At 37.3% G+C, this 18,705-nt stretch overlaps 1 protein-coding gene across 8 annotated transcripts in view; it reads left to right on the top strand.

Moving 5' to 3' along the window:
• The window catches only part of Adamts6 (ADAM metallopeptidase with thrombospondin type 1 motif 6), a 250,439-nt gene that overhangs the window by 130,669 nt on the left and 101,065 nt on the right, over nucleotides 1–18,705 (top strand). For 5 of the 8 annotated variants that reach the window (XR_013044769.1, XM_076551952.1, XM_076551953.1 and 2 more), the window contains 3 exons: nucleotides 1,226–1,333; nucleotides 12,761–12,906; nucleotides 15,192–15,255. Coding sequence is in view for 7 of the 8 variants with exons in the window: in XM_076551952.1 (XP_076408067.1) it covers nucleotides 1,226–1,333; nucleotides 12,761–12,906; nucleotides 15,192–15,255 (318 nt within the window). In the remaining variant the exon portion in view is untranslated. The remainder of the gene's footprint in view (nucleotides 1–1,225; nucleotides 1,334–12,760; nucleotides 12,907–15,191; nucleotides 15,256–18,705) is intronic. The other 3 variants (XM_042261592.2, XM_042261593.2, XM_076551954.1) reach the window with 1 other exon arrangement.

The following is an 18,705-nucleotide window of genomic DNA, read 5'->3' as shown; positions in this document are numbered from 1 at the left end:
TGCGTGCTGGGAACTGACCTCAGGTCTTCTGAAAGCAGCTTGTGCTGTTAACAGCTGAGCCATTTCTTCAGCCCCCGATTTTAAGTATTTTAAAGCCCAATACACATTGTACATCAATGCCTCCCTGATAGAGAACACCCCCATAGGAATCCATAGGGAGCCTCAGCTCTGAGTATTGTCTTCAACAGTAGAATCAAGGACTGTCGTATCATGTGAACATTTTCACTTGCAGAGTCCTTAGTTCCCATAGTTCACCAGCTTCCTTTTCAATCATGTCTATGTCACATGATTTCTTTTGTGTCTGAGGAGTTAAAACTTCACTTGAGACATAAAAGTGACAGGATTAAATGCTATATATTTTTTATTTCTGCATTTTTATTGAATAGTGTAACAAATATATTTAGATTCATAGTTCTAGTTTAAATTAATGGTGGTGATAGAAATTGATGATCATATGTAAAAAATTAGAATTTTGAGTATTTTCTTCTGAAGTTTTTTTTAGATAATTATAACACAGATTATAACACAGACATAATATATAGACATAGATGATAATCTGATAACTTAACCTGTATTTTATATTGTGGGTATTGGAAAAATCTTATAATTCTGTTCTGAGTCAGAAAATACTAAGGAAGGAGGTGAAAATGTCATAAATAGTATTTTATGAAAGTTTACCATCATTGTGCTAAACTATTTGATAACTGAAAATAACATTTCTAGATAATTCTTTGACATACAAAATTTAGAAATATTCTAAAATGTATCTCATATTTCTTTAAATTTATATGTTAAATTCCTATCTACTTGACAGTGTTTGCTCTGTCCTTCCCCTCCCCAGAATACTACCAGTTTTAAAACTTAGATGCTCTGTTGGCATTTGTTAAGTTTGTGTTAGTATTTATTCTCAAGCATTGAAAAACTAAATTTCTTCTCTATGTATTTTTTTTATTATTTTTTCATATTAATGAAATATTTGTACATTATTATGAAAAGATTCCCAGCAGTATTAAGTAATAAAACACACTTTATCTACTAAAACATGAATTAGACCAAAGTTTAAGTGAATAACCTACCCTCTGAAAGACCTTCACCCTAAATCCTCTTTCAATAGTAGCTTCAACATCAGCAAGTGATGCTGAGTGACTGTGATGTGCTCTATTCAAGAAACGCATGTGGCTTTAACCTCCGTTCCTCATCAACCTGCTTCTGCCTTCTTTCCTAGGAAGTGTGTAGAGAGCTCTGGTGCCTTAGCAAAAGCAACCGCTGTGTCACCAACAGTATTCCAGCCGCCGAAGGGACATTGTGTCAGACTGGGAACATTGAAAAGGGGGTAAGCACCAGTGATTTGTACCTGTTTGAGACATAAACTGATCAGTTTCTGGTGCTGATGTTCAGACGCTAGAAATCTATAGTAATTTAAGATGTACTTTGAATAGTATGTTTTTAACTAAGTGGTAATTGTCTACAAATGTGCCTTACTTGTGAAATTAAAAGGAGCTAATGTCTTTGTGTCAGTTTCACATAAAAGAATAATAATAAAATAAAATGAAGTAATTTATTGAACATAAAAGTTATGGCTTGAAATCTTAGTTCTCATTAGTCTAATTAAAAAAATCTCTAAGAATTGTTCGTGCATGATTGGGATATGGCTGAAATGCTAGAGCATTTCCTAAAATGTAGAAGGTCTGGGCTCAATCTTCAGCACCATAGGGAAAAAAAAGAAGAATTATTCAAGCAGATATAAAAAATTAGTTATATTCTGCTACTCAAATTCTCTGGAATTGTTATATACGTAAATTTTAGAATTCTATGGACTGAATTTATAACTAATACTTGTCATCTCTTCTCTGTTTTGCCTTCTTCCATGTGAGCTGGGCTACTTTCAACAAAGATCACACTGAATTTCAGCTTGCAGTGGGATATTTAAATAAAAAGAATGAAAGTTTTTGGGCAGCTGTCACAGTTTATTAATTCTTGCTGACGGCTTCATTCAGGACCCATGACCTAGTGCCATGTTGATGGCTTTTCCATGCTGGGTTTGGAAATGTTGGTAAATTATGCTAAATATAAGGATTGGTAAGGCCATTTTAAAAGGATTAGGGATTTTTTTTTTCAAAATTTATAAGTAGCCAATAAAAATACAGAAACTTTCATACACTACAAAAATTCTTTCTTTCTCTTTTTTTTCACTGAAGTAATAGAAAATATTAGGAACCACATTCTTGAAACAACAGTCTAGGTTTATTTTGGACCTGCCAGTCCTTGTCAAGGACAAGTAGCAATTTACATCCATCTGCAAAGAAATGTACAAGTGAAGGAAGGAAGCCGCAATGGGAATCTGTTGCTTTATTAGCCATTCACTGGTGGACTGTTCTTTTCACGGTCTGGCCTGAATCACAGTTTTTCTTCTCCTAGAGTAGCACTGTCAATAGACCTGATGGGTTTTTATTTTACTTTATTTTTCTAAGCAGAGAAATATTTTTCTATAAATATTCATGAACTAGAGATGTAACTCAGTGATAGAATATTTGTCTAGCATTCACAAGGTCTTGGGTTTGACCCCCAGCACTACAAAAAAGGACAGGGAGTAAATATCTCAGAGCCTTCCTACAAGCATTTTAGAAGTTCCATAATCACTACAAATATTAGTAATTATGCTATGTGTGATAGCTATTTGAAAATACATAGCTCAACTTTAATTACTTATGTGGCAAACACAATTGTGGTGGTTTGAATACATATGCCCCCCCCCATAGACTCATTTGTTTTAATGCTTGGCCTATAAGGAGTGGCACTATTAGGAGGTGTGGTCTTGTTGGAGAAAGTGTGTCACTGTGGAGGCAGTCTTTGAGGTCTTGTATACTCAAGCTATGCCCAGTGTGGTACACAGTCTCTTTCGGTTGCCTGTGGATCAAGCTTTTTCTCCAACACCATGTCTGCCTGCATGCCACCATATCCTGCCATGATGATAATGGACTAAAACTCTGAACTGTAAGCTGCCCAATTAAATGTTTTCCTTATTAAAAGTTGTTGTAGTCACAGTGTCTCTTCACAGCAATAGAAACTCAAACTACAACAAAAGTTGGTACCAGGGACTGGGGTATTGCTGTGGTAGGCCTGAACATGCTTTTTTGGAGGACTGTGGATTTTGGAACTTTGGATCAGAAAAGCAGTTGAACACTTTAAATTGGGATTAATGAACTAACCTAGTAGGAACATGGAGGACAGTGATGCTGAGGGTGATTTGAACTGGGTGAGTCTGACTCAAGAGGTTTCAGAGGAGAATTTTAGCATGTAGCTGAGAGACTGTTCTTATGATATTTTGGCAAAGAATGTGGCTGCTTTTTGCCTTTGTCTGAAAAGTTTGCCTGAGGCTAAAGTGAAAAGTTTTGGATTAATTCCATTGGCAGAGGAAGTCTTAAAACAGCCTAGTATTGACTGTTGTGTGGTGATTGGTGTTCACTCTTATGAAGATCTATAATGAAAAGGAGCAAACTGAGCAAGGAAAAATACAAAATGTACAATTTAAGGATACAGAAGGCACCAGGAGATGGAATGGTGTTAAGTCCTTTGTTCAAGGAAAAAAACAGGTTAAGAAATGGAATAAAGGGAGTGGTGACCTTAGGGCAAGTTCCCACCCAGCTTAGTTTCCAACTTGCAAAAAGGAATTAAAGGAAAGTTTAGAGCCCTGTGTGGTGGTATACACCTTTAATCTCAGCACTCAGAAGGCAGAGGCTGGAAGATATTTGAGTTTGAGGCCAGTCTTGTCTGCAGAGGAAGTTCCAGAGCCACAAAGCTTAGGCATTGAAAGACAGAAAACAGTGAATAGTTGAACGAAGAAGCCATGTTCCAACCCCAGCAAGCACCAACCCCACCAAGCACCAGATCTTGGCAGCTTCAGCCACATGGTTCTGGTTTTAGTCAAGGATACAAGAAAGGGGTTATAGAATCTCCCTCCATGACTAAGGAAATCCATTGAGGCCAGGCATGGCAGGGATGTCCCTGCATGGAGGCTCCGAAAGGCCATTGTGTGAAGTTGTGAAGGTGATTGACTTGGAGACCCCAAAATTTTGGAGATTCTAGAATTGTGGGATACCTGCTGAAGCAAGCTGCTAACAGGGAGTGGAACCAGCCTAAGAGATAGAAGTGTGTTACAGTCAACAAAGCTGAAGGGAGTTGGAGATCTGAAGAGCACTTTGACATCAGACATGGAGATGCAGAGTTTGAAGTTTGCCCAGCTGGTTTCAGTCTTGCTTTGGTCCAGTATTTCTTTACTATGCTTCCTTTACTCCATTTTGGAATAGTAATGTATATCCTATGCCATTATATGTTGGAAGCATGTGATCTTTTTTCTGATTTTGATTTTATATGGTATTAGGGTTAAGAGATTGCATGAACTCAAAAGAGACTTTGAAATTTGGACTTTTCTTCATTGTTGAGACTATGATAGACTATGGGGACTTTAAAGTTAGACTAAATGCATTTTGTATTATGTTATGGCTACAAGCCTTTGGGGCCAGTGAATTCAATGTGGTAGTTTGAATAGGTATGGTCCCCATAGGCTCTTGTTTGAAGCATGACCCATAGGGAATGGCACTATTAGGAGGTACAGCCTTGTTGAAATAGATGTGGCCTTGTTGGAAGAAGTGTGTCATGGTGGAGGCGGACTTTGAGGTCTTACATGCTCAAACTATGCCCAGTGTGGTACACCGTCTCTTTCTGCTGCCTGCAGATCAAGATGTAGAACTCTTAGGTCCTCCTCCAGCACAATGTCTGCCCTTATGCTGCCCTGCTTCTTGCCATGATGATAATGGACTACACCTCTGAAAGTGCAAGCCAGCCTCAGTTAAACGTTTTACTTTATAAGAGTTGCTGTGTTCATGGTGTCTTTAGTATCGTTTTTGTGCTCAGTTTGATAGCAGGCCCTTAACTATCATGTCACAGAACTATATGCATATATGTGATAAAGACTGGATATCTCTTAAAAATTACAAATTTGGAGAATTCTCAGAAAACATTTGCAATGCTAAGGTGACAGCATTGAATTTAAGTTTATTAAAGTAAATAGAGTTAGAATTATTCCTAAGCGTGAAAAAAATAAGCAGAGATGAGACAACATAAATAAAATAGGGCAAAAATACATGTGATTCCTCAAGACTTACATTCTTACTTTAGTAGACTTTCATATCCCTAAACCCTTTCTTCAAATGAACCCTACGTAATTTTAGAATATGGATTTGAAGTGAGGAATGCTTCATTCTCACTTCAAGAGCTCCTTGCTGGGCCTTAGCCTATGTTCCCAGACCATTACTAGTTCATGGCACACCTCTACAGAATAACTTGGACTTTACAAAAAACTACCTAGGAACCTTGTAAGTGTAGCACTGGTTGTCAATCAAGATGCCAATTTTATTCACAACAAAACAGTGTAGTATCATAAAGTCAATATGGTGGATATGATCACCTAAAATTAATATATAAAGCAAATCTTAGTCATTTTATTTTCCCAGAAGCATGGAAGATGGGAAGTTTTAGAAATGGTACTAACAAACCTTAAAAATGAATAAACCTATGGGAAAAAGGCAAATGTAGATCCTTAGAGGGAAAATAATATTAGAAAACAATTTAGGAGACCTTCAAAATATCCACAAAAAATTGAATTTATTTAGTATGATGGCACAGGCAGTAATTGTCATTATTTGTGAGGCATGGACACTGTGGGTTCTAAGCTAGCCTGGGCAAGTTAGTGAGGCCCTATTCAATATAAAAATTGAAACTGAGGGTGTGTTGAGGATAGCCTAATGAGATAATATTTTTCTGGTGGCATGCATATAGTCCTAGTTGAATAGGCTACCATGTGTGCACATACACACACACTTTGAATTTTTAAAAAATACTTTAGACCTGCATTTTAAAGCAAAACAAAAAGCAAAGATGACTGAGTTCAATACTTTTTACTCACTGACTTTATTTACTACTATTCTCAATGAATTTTTGTTTTTAAGGGTGATCTATATTTACTGTTGCCAAGTACAGATTTTACACTCATAGCTTTGTCTATTTGAAAATTAAATGAGAACTCAGAACTCAGAATTTTAACTGAAAAAAAGAAAAACTGTGCAGAGTCCTAGTGACAAAATTAAAGTGGCAATTTCAATTGACCTGATTGACCCTGTGGTTAGTCTAAACGAGGCATATAAAAATAGATGACATTCCCAATAATACTGATGGCAATGACAATGTTTTTAAAAGACTTATGTCATGCCAGGTACATGCTGCCATTTTCCTGTTGACAAAACCTCAATGAAGCAGGTACTGTTTTGACTTCATTTTACAGACGAAGAAAGGCTGAAAAAACCAGCACTACAAAGTAACTTCATACCATTGCTGAGGCTTCAGCACTGGCCTTTCTGGGTCATAGTTGAAATCCTCTCATTTTAACTTATCTTATGATATGGAATTGTATATTGACAAAAACAGTATTGAATGGTTATAGATATGAAGTAAAGCAATCAGCATAAGGTAGGCAGCATATTTTAGTGCAGTTAATGGAATTCTCATTTATCCACATGTAACAGTTAGTTGTTTGGTAAGGAATTACAAAAGAAGTCAATGTGGGATAATAATATATGCTTATATGAACATTAATAAAATAATGTAATCATTAATAGAAGAGCAAACACATATCTACATACTTGACAGTGATAGTGGAATGAGATAATGAGATAGGAGTGATCTTTTTCACAGGCTTTCTCAGTATCACTTTAGTGTCATTTCTCAGTATTATTGTTATGTGTCAGCCTTACACATCATAACTAGCAGTGGTGGGCACCACACAGCATACAAATGACTTCAGAGACTCAAAAATGGAATATCCACAAAGTATGATCTTAACCTTGAGTTTCAAAACTATTCCCATCAAAAAGAATAAGAAGTAACCTATACCCAATCTAGCCAGCCAAGCCAGTGGATAAAACCAAATCTGCTCAGAGTTGTCTGAATACATTTTTTTAAAGGGAGGAGTTAGAAATATCACTGGAGTGATAGCATAGGCATAGCCAGAGGATTGGATCCATGATGATCTCGTCAAACTCTGGCTGCAATAGTTGTGGGATCCTTGCCCGCAGGCACGGTTCCATAAATGTTCCACAACTGTTCCATGCACATTTAGCAGATGGAGTAAGAAATATGGCCAAAAAATTAAAAACTGATCTTTGTGTGAGTCCTGGGGGGTCTGACATTGCTATTACAGCCATTGGATGTTTGCCTGAATAAGCCATTCACGGACTGAATAAGAACCATATGGCCTGAATGGATGTGCTCAGGGACAGTAGCATTAACTAAAGGAAGAAATTTGATGAGCCCAGACGGTGTGCTGGTACTGTGTGTCCATGGGTCAATCTCCTACAAATCAATCAATATAAATTTCAGCCAAAGATCTTTCCTTTGTAGCATCAGCAATAGCCCTTGGGTAGGAATCAGGGATGCTGTATTTGATGAAATAGTAAATAAAGATTTAGACTGTAGGAACTTCAGTAGTAGTGTTGGCATTGTTACTGTACAGGATATTGAAGGTAATCAAAACCCAATCCTTATAATCCCTGTTCGTAACCACAAAGAAAGTATCAAATAGTTGGTTTATTGCCAGAAGATTCATTTAATGATTCTATAAGATTCAATTAGAGATATAGGCCAGCATTTGGGTTTACATATAAGTGACATTGATCCCTAATATCTTTGCATGGGAAAATAGGGCTGGATTAGGGAAGGATTATTATATGCCTTTTAAAACACTGAATATATAGCAGGGCATTTGCAACCTTACTCTTAATTCACCTAGGGTGGAATGTAATATGTTTTGACTGGACACCAAATAAACAGAGTGAGGAAAGAATAGTTCTTCCAAATGCTCTAGAAATGTAAATAGTATGGATGACAAGCTCTGATTGGGAGTTTGGGCTGAAATATAGCCTGATCAGCCACAGAACTGCTCAGTGGGAAGACTAGGTTCTTAGTAGCGTTGTACTCATGCCCATGCTCTTCTGATTTCAAACTGCTCTGTATTCAATCACCAATATCGCTTCCTTTAACATTTTAGGATTTCTTTAGAGATCTCTCATTCCATATGCTATTTGATCCAGGTCTGGTTATAACAAGATATTCTATGATTATACTCTAAAATGGTTCTAGGTAAAAAGAAAAAAGTGTGCCAAGCATTGTGGCTCACACCTATAATTTCAGCACTTGGGAGGCTGAGGCAGGAAGATTGCCATGAATTCTGGGCCAGGCTGAGCTACAAAGTTAATTCTAGTCTTGGCTGGCTACAGAGTAAGACTGTCTCTATAAGCCCCCAAAAGACAAAAACTCATTTATAAATATTGTATAATTACACAATGTCCAATAGCAAGTGAGACTGTTTCTAAAGAAAATGTTTAAAAGAATCACTGCTTTCTAGATAGTGTTTTAGGCATATTTATTTAATTTAAAAGAAATATGAAAAATAAGAAGAAACAATATGAGATTTATTTTGGAAATATGAAGTTTCATTTATCTCACCTTTATGAATTTTTAACTACACTTAAATTAGCAGAAAGAAGACCAAATATCCAACTTACCTAGAGAATTGAGTCTATAGTAACAAGACTATTAATTAGAACCATCTAAGATTACTAGTTTGGATATAACCTTTGAGTGAAGGTTAGCAGCTGGATTTCATATATATATATATATATGAAGCTTTCATACTTTAAAATGAAGAGTCCATCCTTCTGAAAATAACATTTGTTTTACAACTCTATGATAGAAAAAGAATAGAAACACAGTACAGCAATCAAAAGTTTCACTTTTAAATGCTTATTGGATCTATCGACTTCAAGTTGCTTTGTTTAGTGTAGTCTAATTATTCTATGCATGATTTACATACACTGAAATATTTAAATGTATTGATTAATGCAAATATCACTTGATCCATGTGAACTCCTAGGTGTCTTAAAGTCTTATTATTCAGGTAAATAACTTCCTTCTTTTTAATAATATATTACATCAAGATAATTTACTAACAACAGACCGAAGTTGCAAAAACTGCAAAACGTTAAGTACAAAGGAGGGAGAAATAAAACAAGATGTAAAAGAATACACCTGCTGAAAATCAAAATGAAACAAGTTACTTCGTAGATTTTAATTTCTTTTAACACGTCTGCATTGAACTAATTTATAAAGTTTTCGTATTCTACTCTATAGTAGAATCAAGAAATGAAATTGATTCCCATTGTATATTTAGGGAAATAGAAGAAATCAGGTGACTTGCTTTGGAACCTAACATATTGCTGGAATGAGACCTAGTAATAGTAATATAAAGCTTCCTCCACGTTACAAGTCAGTAACTTGTAAGCTAGTTATCTAGTTAACTAGTTATCAAATTGGAGGCCAGTCTTATTAGAAATGAGGTACCTGATATTTATACTATTACTATGATTATTTTACCCATTAATCTTTGTTACTTAATTTTTTGTTATGATTGTTTTTATTATCCCCATTGAATAATTATGGAAACATAATTTATACAGCAAATGTCTTCTTGAAAACTATTTATGAAATACTATGATCGTTTAGGTCTTAACTAATGATGAGAAAGCCAGGTGTGGAGGATCAGACGGTCAAAGTAAGCCTTGGTTGCCCAGCAAATTCAAGGCTGTTCTGTTCTACATGAAAGCCTGCCTCCCAAACACCTAAGCCTCAAAGTCTCCAAAAACTAATGGAAGCAGCATTTTATAAATTAAATAATAAAACAATTATTGTTCATTTTAGGAGATATATTTATGTGAAATTTGGGGTGGGGACCAAGAGTGGAAAATGAAATGTATGTCATGAAAGAAGAAAGATAAACTATTTGTGATGAGGAAGAGGACTTGGAAGATCTGGGAGCAAATAAGAAGAGTACAAATATAAATATATACATATGTGTTTACACATATATAATATACTTGCATTTACATACATATGTGAAAATGTTACAGTGAAATCTCAATTTTGTGTGCTAATTAAAAAATTATTTTAAAATTTGTCTATGTATATGCTGGGGATTGAATCTAGATCTTCAAATGCTAACCATCTATTTTACTACTGGGTTCCACTCTAGCCCAAAAATAAGGTTCAAAATGCAAACGAGAATTTATGTGACTCTTTCACTGCCCTATATTTTGTGAGCATATATAGCAATACTTTAAATGGTTTGAAATTCCTATTTTTAGTATCTTTATGGTTCTCACTAATTTGCAATCCCAAGAAAAAATTAAAAAGTAAAACATTTCTCTTCACATCGTATGTATTCTCAGGAAATGACAAGGAAACAAATGTGAGCTTGGTCTACTTTAATCTTTTCTAGCTCCTTTATGACATGTAATGACTAAAATATGATGCAAAATTCTGCAATTTAACTCTAATAATTCATCTAATAGATTTTTGCATCTATACTAGATACCAAATAGTACTGGAGGCCGTTCTCATTTCAACAGGGTGCCTGTGATCATGAGAATGCTCTTCACCTCTTCTGTCTAATATGTTGCTACGACATCCTAAAAATGGGGCTAGTCTAAGGAACAGAATTTTAGAAATTAACAGTAGCCATATGATATTTTCAAGGCTTGCATTTTAAGGGGGAGTGAAGAAAGAAGAAATTGGGAAGATAATTAAAGTCGTCCTGAATAGTCAGAGCAGTGAAATGAAGGGCATAAGTAAGTACTCTTCTATAATAAAAAGGAGAACCCTGGGGCCAGAAAGGATAGTGAGGTGCCTCTTCAGAATATGAGTAGTCCTGGAAAAAGCTGTCTGCTGAAATAGCACTTCATCTGATACAAATGGTCAGAAGACATCTATGTAGAGAACTGGAAGCTGAGTGTGATAGAATAACCTGGAATCCAACATTTAGAAGACTAAAACTCAGGGATCATTAGTTTCAAGGTCTGCCTGGGCTATGTGGCCAAACCTCTCTTGACTGACTAAAAAGGACTAGGGATGGGCTCAGTGTAGACAACCTAGCATGGATGCAACCCTCTGTTTGATTTGTGGGGTCAATTGCTAGAAGAATGCTACCTGAGGGACGAGCAAATGTGCTAGTGAGGGACCAAGTTGAGAAGGGGAGAGAGAGAGAGAGAGAGAGAGAGAGAGAGAGAGAGAGAGAGAGAGAGAGAGAGAGAGAGAGAGAGAGAGAGAGAGAGAAACTAACAAACAATGTGACTGCTGCCTTCCTTGCAAAGCAGGGGAGGCTACAGAAGCCTGCGAGGGCTCCATCAGCAAGTCTGGGGTTAAAAGAGATGGAAAACGCTGCTGTGGCCTTTTAAGCAAAATAATAACAGCCTGAAGTCAAAATAGTGTGATGCTGTGTCTTTAAAAGCCACGTCTGAATTCTTTCTGGGAAATAAATTCTAGCAGAGAAAGATGGAGGCAGAATCACCAAGTGAGGCGCTGGCTGTTATCTAGGGTGGCAGCCATAAAGAAGGGGACATGGAGAGAATGCCCAGTGTATCTCAGAGCTAAAACCAACAAGCTTGGTGATAGAATCAGGACAATGAAATGGTTCATTTCTTTTTTTTTTTTTTTTTTTTTTTTTTTTTTTTTTTTTTTTTTTTTTTTTTGGTTTTTCGAGACAGGGTTTCTCTGTGTAGCTTTGCGCCTTTCCTGGAGCTCACTTGGTAGCCCAGGCTGGCCTCGAACTCACAGAGATCCGCCTGGCTCTGCCTCCCGAGTGCTGGGATTAAAGGCGTGCGCCACCACCGCCCGGCTGAAATGGTTCATTTCTAAGTGTCCCAATCTTATTATAAGGTTGAATTTCTTAATAGTGTGATCCCGTTGACACACATTTAACTCTAATAACTGTTGATATTGTTATCAATATAAACATACCACTCTTATAGATTAGTTTGATTTGTTAATATTTGATGCGTTAGAAAAATGCACCAACAAAAACCTATAAATGCTTGGTTTAAAAGAACACTTTTATTTTGCCATGTACTGCAAGTAAGTTTTATCATGCTAGAGTTATGAACTGATTATATGATGTCTGTTTTCTGATAAAGGATTCCTGGCTCTCTCCTTAGGTGCAGTATGTATGGTTTATTGCACAGAGTCAAACTGAGCAGAATTCGAGTACACGTGTTCATACAGGGCCTTACCCAGGGCTAGTCAATGTATGTAAGGTTTTTGTGCCCAGTCCTAGTGTCTTGGCATTACATTTATTATGTCTGTGCTGCTCCTGGATGAAATGCCACAAAGCATTCTTTTACTGTTGTAGCCTCAACCAGTTTTTCTTTCTTTTTCTAAAGAACTTGCAATTACCATCATAAAGTCTCCTTATTGGAGAACTTTCCATAGTGCATTATCATTCCACAAGTCTAATAATAGTGGAATATAAAGATTTTTTAAAAGAAATTACTACAATATCTAAAAATGATTCTGAGGCCTATAGCTAACTCTATAATGAGAAACACTAAAAGTCTGGACAAAGAGAAACAAAGAAAACTGCCAAAATCAGGGCTTTTAGAACTGGTACATGTTGGAGACTATAAATCTGACCAGTTAGAAATAGTTTGCAAAATTGTATGCACCCTTACATTGTCTAAACACAGTTAAAAACCCGTTCTCTACTTTTGAGAATGCTAATGCTTAAAATTGGTCATTACCTGACTTTTATGAAAGTTTATGGACTTCTGTCTTGTAGCTGCATAAAAGCTAATTCTGTGTTTTCTGTGCCTTCTTACAGTGGTGTTATCAGGGAGACTGTGTTCCTTTTGGCACTTGGCCGCAGAGCGTAGATGGGGGCTGGGGCTCCTGGTCGCTATGGGGCGAGTGCAGCAGGACCTGCGGGGGAGGCGTCTCTTCATCCCTAAGACACTGTGACAGTCCAGCGTAAGTAGCTAAAGTAAGCCAGAGCCAACAAAAAGACACAGTTGGAAATGATTCAAAGCTGTGGTTTCACATGTTATCTGTAAAAATGTTTCTCTGGCAAGCCAAGTGCTTGTCTTCAGAAGAAGCAAGCGGTCCAGGAAAGTGAAGGAGCTTTGTTAGTCAGACTTTCTTTTTCTTCTTTTCTTCTTATTGTGTAAGTAAAAATTAAGAGAGAGAGAGAGAGAGAGAGAGAGAGAGAGAGAGAGAGAGAGAGAGAGAGAGAGAGAGAGAATCTCAAACCTTTAAAATAGAAGCACATTGTCTGTCTATATAAGCTAGTAATAATCAGATTTCCTCCTCTGAAGACTGCTGAATTATGGATGAATCCAGACCTGGTTTCTGCTACATTACCATTACTCCCAGAAAAAGAAGGGCTTTTCACATGTCACATAAAATTATTACTGCCACATTACTATTAGAAGGACCAATGAGAGCACTTCAGGGGTTGATATGCCGTGATTCACATCACAAATCACAATGAAGACAATATTGCCCATGTGTTAAAGTGGCTTCCATTCCTATGCTCCTGTCATCTCCCAGGACTGGTCCATGCAGGCCAGCCTGCTCATCTGCTACCACTCTCCAGCCATAGTCTACACGGGGCAAGGCCAGCCCACCAGTATTCTTTGCCAGCTCTGTTTTTCTCCATTCTACCAATGTACATGTAGACTGTTTCTTTAGTTCACTTTTCCTCCTCTGCTGAAGACTCACCTGCTCCTTGGCTGCAGCCTGCTACCTACCCATTGTGTCTAGAACTACTCCTTTGGTGAAGAATGATATTATAACATCTCTACTTACCCCACCTGTGGGAGCCCACAGAGGTTTCCTAGTGAGATCTGAGCTTGCTTTACCCAGCAGGACTGCATAAGGGGATGGATTGACCATGTGCGTGGTTACCAGGTGTTTGGTTGTGTTAGGGAGAGGTCTTTTGCCCCACCCCTTGGCATTCCTTTAAAAAGCCCTTTAGAAGAGACAGAAGGAGCCGTTGGGTATTGACCCAGGTCCTCCTGAAGCTATCCTGTGTTTCTCTCTTTCCTCTCATCGGCTAGGAGTATTCTTCTATCTACAAGTTCCTTATTCCTTTCTCCTCCTCATAGGTACCCTGGAAAAGGTGGGAACTGCCCCCACCCACCCACCCACCCCAATAAAGGATAAAGGATAGTCTAGTTTAGTTCTTGATTTATTCTCATTTTAACCCAGGAATCTTAACTTTCTTCAAGTGCCTCATTTCTGTTCTTTTTAATCTAAAAATATTTTCTTTATAATCGTTCTAGATTCCATCTTCCCACTTTCTAGCAGTTACTGCCCTCCTAGCAGACATTCCTATTATAATTCATAAACGATTCATGACTGCCACCATCCCCACAACCTTGTTTTGGCCTCACAACCTCTTTCTTCCAAGTTGGTTCAAACTGATCAATTCACTGGTCTTCAAAACATATTCCAAATCCACTGGTACCAGTGGATTTGATTCCTTTTTAAGCAAATACAAGGATAATTAGCCTAAATTCAACATAGGCTGCTAAAAACTATTATCCCAAAATATGAAGCCTTATGATATATTAACAGACTCAGATATGTAAAGGAATGACCTGAACCTCTTCAAAGAAGATGTTTTTCACTCGATAATAGCATGTCCAAATGATGGCATATGTTTTTCCTTAATTCTAAATACTTTAAAGATTAATTTATGAAAGCAAATATTTGATATAGTCTTTTTCATTAATTTGGAAGTAATATAATGCAAAGCTATCTTTTGCCATCTTCTTTTTTAATTTGATGTTTTTAACTTTGTGTTGAATTGAAAGGAAAATGCATTTTTTTTGTATTATTTACTCTGAACTGGATCCATTCCCAATGTTATCTCATTGTTTTCTACCTGAAAGAAAAGATTATAGTTTGTGTTGAATATAATTTAAGTGGCTTTTCATTATAGATAAGTTTTTTCAAGTCATTGTATTGAATGGAGCACTATACTATGATAATTAAATATACTAATTTAATTATGTTTTCCTGAAAATATAGATAATAACTCTTAAGTCTTATAAATTATTTATATATGCTGCCATAATTTCATGTTGAATAACCATACTCATTGTTAACAATTATCATTAGTTTAATAATTGACAAAATGCCACATTTGATATCTTCTTAAAGTCACTTTTGATGTTTTCATCAAACAATATATGTAGTCTTTGTGTGATAGATGCATTATAATCACATGTTAAACCAATGTTGTTTTCCAGACCTTCAGGAGGTGGAAAATATTGCCTTGGGGAAAGGAAACGATATCGCTCTTGCAACACAGAGGTAAGTAATCCCCAAATTTGTTATGAATAATTAGCTTACTCTTCTTCCCAGCAGGGAAAGCTTTAACTTTAGGCTTTTTAATCAGAAGTCCACATGTGTAAGGGTCACATGAATTTCCTAAAAGCTAGCCTCAGCGCTGTCAGTTCCATTAGTAAGGCCACAAGGAAGCTCCAGAAGTGTCTTCTCCCCAGTAGAGAGACCCACACATGCCCTGAATAACTTGGTCTCAACTCCCAACCTCACTGCCGCTGCATGTCTTGAGTCCACTGGGTCAATCGTACTATGCTCTTCAGCTTGATTTCTGTTCCTCGCAGCGAGAAGCCTCAGACTCTCACATCATCCTCATCTCTTGGCATCCAGTCCCTTAAGACTCAACATTATAGCCTATAGCCTCTTCTACCCCGAATCATGTCCCTGCCACCGGCGACTATGAAAATATTTCTGTGCCCTCAGGAATTCATGATCCATGATGAGCAGAACTCCATTGTCTGACATCTCTGTGGCTGTGAGGAAATAACCAGACAAAGAAACCTAGGGGAGAAGGTGCTTGTTTTAGTTCATATCTCCAGAACTGGTACAGCCCATCTCAGTGAGGAAAGCATGGCGGCAGCACATGACACCTGTCCTTTGTGTTTGCGCTGGCAAGGCGGAAACAGAAAGGAAACTGGAGTAGGGCCATGTTTCAAAACCTCCCAGCTAGCCTCCAGTGACATACTAGCAACACTATCTCTTAAAGGTTCCATAACCTTCCCAATCAGCACTACCAGCTGTTTGGGAAGGTTATAGACCTTTAAGACCAGGTGTTAAACACAAGTCTCTGGGAGATGTTTTGTTTTAAAAAACAGCATTTACCTTCTTGGATTAATGGAAACCATCCCTCCTTCGAATCTACTGTTTCCTTTGTAGTTTGCAAACTGGGAGCTTCTTGTTTTTCCCCTGGGTCATTGTGGACTGCCTCTGGTAGTAGATTGATTATCTTTCATTTGATTATTCCATCCAGATCATTCTTTCTCCTTCCTGTGTACAAAACACAGTATTTTATTTTATAACATTGGAATACTACCAAACTAAGTCTATTCCTGTCTTAATTCCTTATAGATTCATAAATGTGTAGATGATTGTTCCTACATGTCCTCTTCTGGGCCTTTCCATAAGCACACAAACATCTTTCTACCTAAAAACAAACAAAAAGCCCTCGCCAGTTATTCCAATCACTTCTTTGCTGCCCTTTGAAAGAAATTCCTCCAAAGACTTATCTGTATATACTGAATTGAATTCACGTCTTCTCATTTCTTCCTGAGCTTGCCTTTTTATGTTTCTCCCTCCATCATAGTGTTGACATGCTCTTACCAAGTCACAGATGCTTTCGATACTTTCTAAACCCTATGGTTGGTTGTAGTCTTCATCTTCCTACTCACTTGAACTTCTTGATTATTCTATTTTATTATTGCTTCTCTTCATTCTCCTTCACTGGTCCCTGCTCTTTTCTTTGATTTCCTAATGTTAGACTACCCAGGGCTTTGCCCTTGACTGTTTCTCCATTCTATCAATACTCATTTTATTTCTCATCTCATCCAGCTTCAGTGATTTTGATACTATTATATATCATTCAATTCCCAAATTTATATCTTTCAACCCAGTTGTCATTTATGGACACCAGGCCCATATCTTACTACTTGACTAGACCTTTAATAAACATGTGGTATTTAGTGTATACTAATATTATCTACAAAACTATTCAACACTGTTCTCTGTTTCCCCTCAGATGTCAGCTCCATCAGTGTAAGTCAAAATTCTAGAGGTTTTCTGTTTGTTTGTTTTCCCCTAGTCTTTTCTCGTCTGTATCCATCTAATCCTTCGGAAATTCTGTTGTATTTTGACTTAAAAATACATCTCAGATTTGACAACTTTTCACTACCTCTGCCTCGTCTACTCTGGTCTGAGTTACTGGTATCTATAGTTATCACTTTAATAGGCTTTTATTTTTGTTTTTCGAGGACCTTGTTACTGCACTCAGGACCTTACACATGCTCAGGCAAGTGCCCCACCACTGAACTTCACCATCAGCTCCTTTACTACCCTCAGGAGTTGGTTTGCTTCCACCAAACCTATGCTCTCCAGTTCCCAATGTAGGAGGCAGAATATGTTCAATTATCCTTACGCTTTGACCCTCTACAACCCATTGTTTTCTTAAATATGAAATTATTACAAAAGCTAGCAAGATCTGTACAATCTGACTTCCATTGCTTCTTTGAATTGATCTGCTAGCATTCTTCTTCATTTTCTTTGCCCCAACTACATGGATCTCCTTCCGAACATGTGCTGCTAATGCTCTCTCCCTAGGACCTTTGTCTTGACTGCCCCCTTTGCTTCGTGCACTTACAGCTGTCTCTCCCTTCATCTTTCTTCGACTGTTTGCTTCTCAGCTAGGCCTGTCCTGAATACTATGCTGAAAATTGTGAGCTTATCTGTTCCTCTATGTTTCTCTCCTTTTAATATTCCTGTTTATCACATTTTATTCTGCTGAACAGGTCTCAGAGTAATTACATGTACTTTCAATTATAAGGCTTTTCAAGTTACTAACACTATTCATTCCCTTAAATTGAATACTTCATGTATATTTTCAAGAAATCACTTAAATGCATGAAGTCACAACAGAAAATAATAACAATATGTTGACATAAATCATATGTTATAAAAGTATGTAGAATTGGCCCATAGCTAATTAGGAATTTAAGGATTCATCTCCATAGAAAGCTTGAGAGACCTGAAAGGCAAAGAGAGTTGGCCAGAGAAAAGGGTGATGATAAAAACATTTTAGGTAAAAGCAGAATGAAGCACAAGGCCAGTGTGCTAATAGTCTGCTGTCTGTTCTGAGACCTTTAGAAGCCACTGGAAGAGCTATCGATTGTGGCTTTAGATGTGAACAGGATGGAGAAAGACAAGAGTACAGCATAACAGTAAATATGTTAAGAAGAATTTAATGACCGAAGTGCTGAGACAGAGGCTGTTCACAGGGATGAAAGTGGAGTCGAAAGAGGGCTGTTGGGGAGGAAGTTAGAAACAGACTTTTAAAAGGCCATCAAAGGAAAACCAAAACCAAAATCAAAACACAGCAAGACTAGTATAATAAGAAAGGTAAAGTGAGTTGGGTAGAAGTTGAGATCAGAAAGAAGTATATTTGAATTTAGGATGTAACGAGTGAGCACATTCACAGTGATGCCAAATCTAGAGGGCGGTGATGGAGTGCCTGCCCAAACCTGAGTGGAGACAAAGTGGACAGAACTTCCTAGCCAGGAAGACTGACGTCGCTTCCACATGATTGTTAAAGAACTAGGTGTGTAGGGTGAGACTGTCTCAACACTCATATGCCTTGATCTCACCCCCAAGGAGAGAAAATGGCCATCACTTATTAAGCCCCAAACTGATTTAGATTAATGGCACCAATGT

This window comes from Peromyscus maniculatus, chromosome 15 (genome assembly GCF_049852395.1).
Source record: "Peromyscus maniculatus bairdii isolate BWxNUB_F1_BW_parent chromosome 15, HU_Pman_BW_mat_3.1, whole genome shotgun sequence".
Taxonomy (NCBI): domain Eukaryota; kingdom Metazoa; phylum Chordata; class Mammalia; order Rodentia; family Cricetidae; genus Peromyscus; species Peromyscus maniculatus.
The sequence above is the reverse complement of the archived record's forward strand: the minus strand, read 5'-3'. Positions and strand labels throughout refer to the sequence as shown.